The sequence below is a fragment of the Bombyx mandarina genome, chromosome 09, assembly GCF_030267445.1.
Source record: "Bombyx mandarina strain Sakado chromosome 09, ASM3026744v2".
NCBI lineage: Eukaryota > Metazoa > Arthropoda > Insecta > Lepidoptera > Bombycidae > Bombyx > Bombyx mandarina.
The window spans coordinates 11287085-11291470 of NC_143216.1; the positions used below are offsets into that span (position 1 = coordinate 11287085).

At 40.9% G+C, this 4386-nt stretch overlaps 1 protein-coding gene across 1 annotated transcript; it reads right to left on the reverse strand.

The window, feature by feature from the left end:
- Window positions 1-489: 489 nt before the first annotated feature.
- On the reverse strand, window positions 490-2369 carry LOC114245261 (carcinine transporter). Its single transcript, XM_028177369.2, has one exon. It carries the CDS (start codon window positions 2296-2298, stop codon window positions 559-561), a length of 1740 nt encoding a protein of 579 aa, XP_028033170.2. The 5' UTR covers window positions 2299-2369; the 3' UTR covers window positions 490-558.
- Window positions 2370-4386: the final 2017 nt, after the last annotated feature.

Sequence of the window (4386 nt, forward strand, 5' to 3'; positions counted from 1 at the left end):
TTGCGCCATTCCTGCCTGTCCTCGGCTGTGTGGATAGCAACGTGGACTGAGGTATTGAGAGTGGAGCGTATTTGGTTCGACTAGCGCATTGGATTTCTGCCTCTGTGCCTTCTCCCGCATACCTTGCCTGTTACCAGCAGCTTCTCCAGATTGTCACCTCTCTTTCTGGCGATATGTGCGAAGAACTCGAAACTCCTCCGCACGCATGTAGTGCTGAGGCGCATTGGAATCTTGAGCTCGGTAAGAATGGATTCGCTGGTTCTGTGTTCTGTCCAACGAATCCCGAGCATTTTCCTCCAGCACCACATCTCACACGCGTCGATGCGTTGGTGGTTGGCTTTCTTGAGGGTCCAAGTCTCCGCGCCGTAGAGAAAAATGGAAAAGACGAGGGAGGTGACGAGATGCTTTTTGGTATTCCTTGAAGACTTATGTAAGCTAGTACAATAAGAATGTTTAAAGTTTCAATAAAGTTCGAATAAAAGACAATCATGTGCCGCGTAAATATTAAATTGTTTCACAAATTTTATTAAAAGTCGCTATGAAAAATAAAGAGCAAGATTACATTTCGAAGCTCTCATTTTCGTGACCTGACACAACATTTTTCGGTCGACTTAAACAAGGCATTTCCCACAGGTTGATGTTCCTTGAGAGTTCTTCGGCTTCGTTGAATGTTTGCGGTATATCTTTCTTCGTGGTCTCCGGTAACGCGAAGGCAATGAAGGCTCCGAATGCAGCGATAGCGGCAATTATCACAAACGGCAGCCAGCTTATGTAAATCTGAAGATACACAATATAAGGAGAGAGAGCCGTACCTATGTACCCGCAAATGTGGACGACAGATGCCCCAGAGCCCCTGACTTGCGTAGGAAGTACTTCTGCAGTCCATTGCATGGTTGCATTGTAGGAAATGTTCACGAAGAACCGAGCGAGCACCGTACACATCACAGAAGGTACACCACTGCCAACAAATACAGTTAACAAGGCGAAGATGCTGCAGAGCATCATGCAGCTGATCGTCATCCACTTACGTCCCATCCAATCCATAATGAAAGCTACAACACACATCGATGGAAGTTCGGTAAAGGAGATCACGGAGAATGATATGAAGAAATCGAAGCCCAGCTGTCCAGTACTTCTTACTAAAGCGTCGAAGATGATCGTGCAACAGGTGAACTCCAAACACATCAAAATAAACGTTCTTCTAATTGGCGGTCTTTTAAATATTTCTAAGCAGCTATGAGATTCTTCTTTCGTCTCTTTCGAGACTGTACACTTGAATTGTTCAATGATCTTGGGCGGTATTTCTTTCTTATTAATTCGGCTGATCGTTAAAATTTTGTTTATAGCCTCTTCTACACGCCCCATAGAGAGCAACCATCGAGGACTTTCAGGTATGCAACACGGTGCTAACACAGCTAATAATAATGGCGCACTAGTCACTATGGATATAGTTTTCCAATGTCCACATGCCAAACTGATCCATGGCATTGCTGTAGTGAAACTAGTGTAGAATAAAGCAAATGCCATATTGGCCACCATCGTTTTGTATTTAGGAGTCACATACTCCAATAATATTAAGTATGCCATCATCATGCAATTGTCATATGCCATACCTGCTATGAATCGGTATATTGAGAATTCGGTGAAGTTTCTTGCAAACGTGGTCAGTATTCCTCCTAAACATCCAATTAAGGTGCTGTAAACAGCTGCTGGCAGTCTACCGTACCGATCAGCTACCCAACCAATCAGAAATCCTCCAATAATGGACCCCACAAAGAAAAGAGCTTGTGCCGTGGCTTGGTAGCTGCCTCTGTCACATATCCAATCCATTTCGCTTGTTATTGTTGGGTAAGGTATTTCGGTCTTATTAAACTCCCACCCGTGTTCACAAGCCTTTGTCGGCCATGTTGAATTAGGTATTTGTCCAGTTATTAATACCTCATCCCAGTTCGCATCATAGACCTGGCAATGTGAATATCCGAATTTTGTCGAATCGTCTATCGGAATAGCCAATGTTCTCCGTTCTGTGTCAGTCAAGTTTGCCAGTTCAGGAACCCAGCACCAGTGGTTCGGGGAGGGTTCAGTGATGAACATTTGACTATAGTAGACGAAAACACCGAACAAGAAAAACGGAGAGGTTGCGAAAAACAACAAAATTTGGTAAATACCAAATTCCCCAGCGGCTATCAATAGTTCATCGAAGTTTATCTGCTTGACTGCTCCTTCTTTTGGCTTTTCTAGTTCAATACGTTTTTCGCGGTCAAATTTGTTTTCTATCTTCATCGTGTCCATGGCCATTTCCGTATTAATTTCTATTAATGTTATTGTTACTGTTGTTTATTCTACAATTAATGGCATTAAAATGATTACGATTCATTTCAAACAGGTCTTTTATAATTTTCTGTAAGCGTCAGAGATAATGTTCTAAAGTGGCAAATGGTATTTGTTTGTTAAACGATTTGTGTGTTTATTATGACGTTTGTTCATAGTATCATTTTAAGATTAAGTTATTTTCCAGACGAACTGTTTGAGATGACTTTAAATAGAATTATGAGCTGAAGAAATTTCATAATATGTATATTTTTTAATAAATAATACGTTACTTGATGTTGTTATCTACAAACTTTGCTACAAAATCAACGACAGCTAGGCTAGGATTTGCTGTTCCAATATACCTAGTCAGGTCATAAATTCTGTCACATGTTTATTGTAAAATAATTGAAACAAGTTTATTCATTATGTAACCATTCATATACCAAAATGAACTTAACAAAACATAGATTCTTATGACACTAAAGTGTATTCAAAATGACCTCCGTGATTTTGAATACAGGCTTCAATCTGCGCGGCCAGTCGTCTATCGCAGCACGAACGAGGTCCATGTCAATATCGGCGGCTGCCTTAATCAAGGATGTATTGAGTGACTCCAAATTGGGATGAGGCTTTGAGCACGCCTTTTCCTCCAAGTGTTGCCATATCTTGTAATCTAATGGATTCAAATCTGGACTGGAGGAGGGCCAGTCTTCGTGCCGGATGAAGTTGATTTCACGCGCCGCCAGCCAGTCTTGTGTGCTCTTCGCTCTATGAGCTGGCGCCGAATCTTGTTGGAATACCCAGTGCCTGTTATTGAACATGGTATGAGAAACAGGTTCCACAAGGTTCGTCAGGACTGTATTTTGATACACAACTGCATTCGTTTTTACACCTTTCTCACAAAAATGTACCTCTGTTAAGCCCCAATAAGAAACTCCCAACCATACCATGAGCGAGTATGGAAAATGATCTCGTTGGACACGCGGAATACGGTTGCTCGCTTCTTCACTACTGTGTGCGTACACCTTATCATTTTGTTTGTTGTAGCTCTCCTCTACGGTAAAATTTTTTTCATCCGAAAAAAGAATTTCCCGATATTTTTTTCCCGCGTACCGCTTCAACAAAGCGCGGCATCTCTTCAGTCTCAGGGCCATTAGACGAGCATTCAAACGATGTCCTGTTTTTCTTCGATATGCTCGAAGCCCTAAGTCTTCATTTAACACCCTTTTCACCGTGGTTCTGCTTAACCCCATCTGAAGGGCCAACAGTTTCTGCTTACGTTTGGGATTTCTTTGAATTCGCGCCTTCACAGCTTTTATCACTGCTGGAGTCCTAACAGACCGAGGGTGACCACTTCTTGACCTGTCATCTACACTAGAGTCTTCATTGTATCGTTTGATGGTACGATAAACGAATCTTTTGGTTATATTCAAAATTTTCAGTATGTTAAAAATTTGAATTGGCGCGTAACCGCAACGATGCAACGCAATAACTGCAACACGGTCTTCTTTAAGCGTCCACTCCATATTTAAAAATGAGTAAAATTCTAAAAGTATACATTTTTATTTTCATGAACAATTCGAAATTCGAATTCAATATACTTTTTTGTGGCCAGCATTCTAAAAGAAAAGTTTTTACTGTGTGACAATACTTATGACCTGACTAGTTATTTTACATATAAAATTATACCTATAATATCTAATATAAATAATTATATTTAAAATAATATTTGGAATGGATGGATTGCGTTTGGTCTTAGATCCTTAACCGAAGCAGATGGGCGAACTCCTGTGTTCAGCTAGGAAGGGAAAGCTTACTAACAACTGTTCAATTAATTCATCAATTCAGTCTCCGGAGAAGGCTTGACAGTTACGCGATGACCTACCTCAATCCGAGGGCATCTACTATTGAATCGCGACTCGTTGAGAAGATCTGACAAGATGCCGATTCTTTGGTAAACTCAACGTACATAATACTTAGCGAGTAAACATATTGTAGATTGCGGAATCATGCACATACTCGTAGGTAAATACGTACACCCTGCCACAGAATATCAAATGTACTGACTCCAGC

Bases quoted from the DNA above. Each gene is read 5' to 3' on its own strand.
- LOC114245261 (XM_028177369.2), bottom strand. From the start codon at position 2,298: ATGGCCATGGACACGATGAAGATAGAAAACAAATTTGACCGCGAAAAA.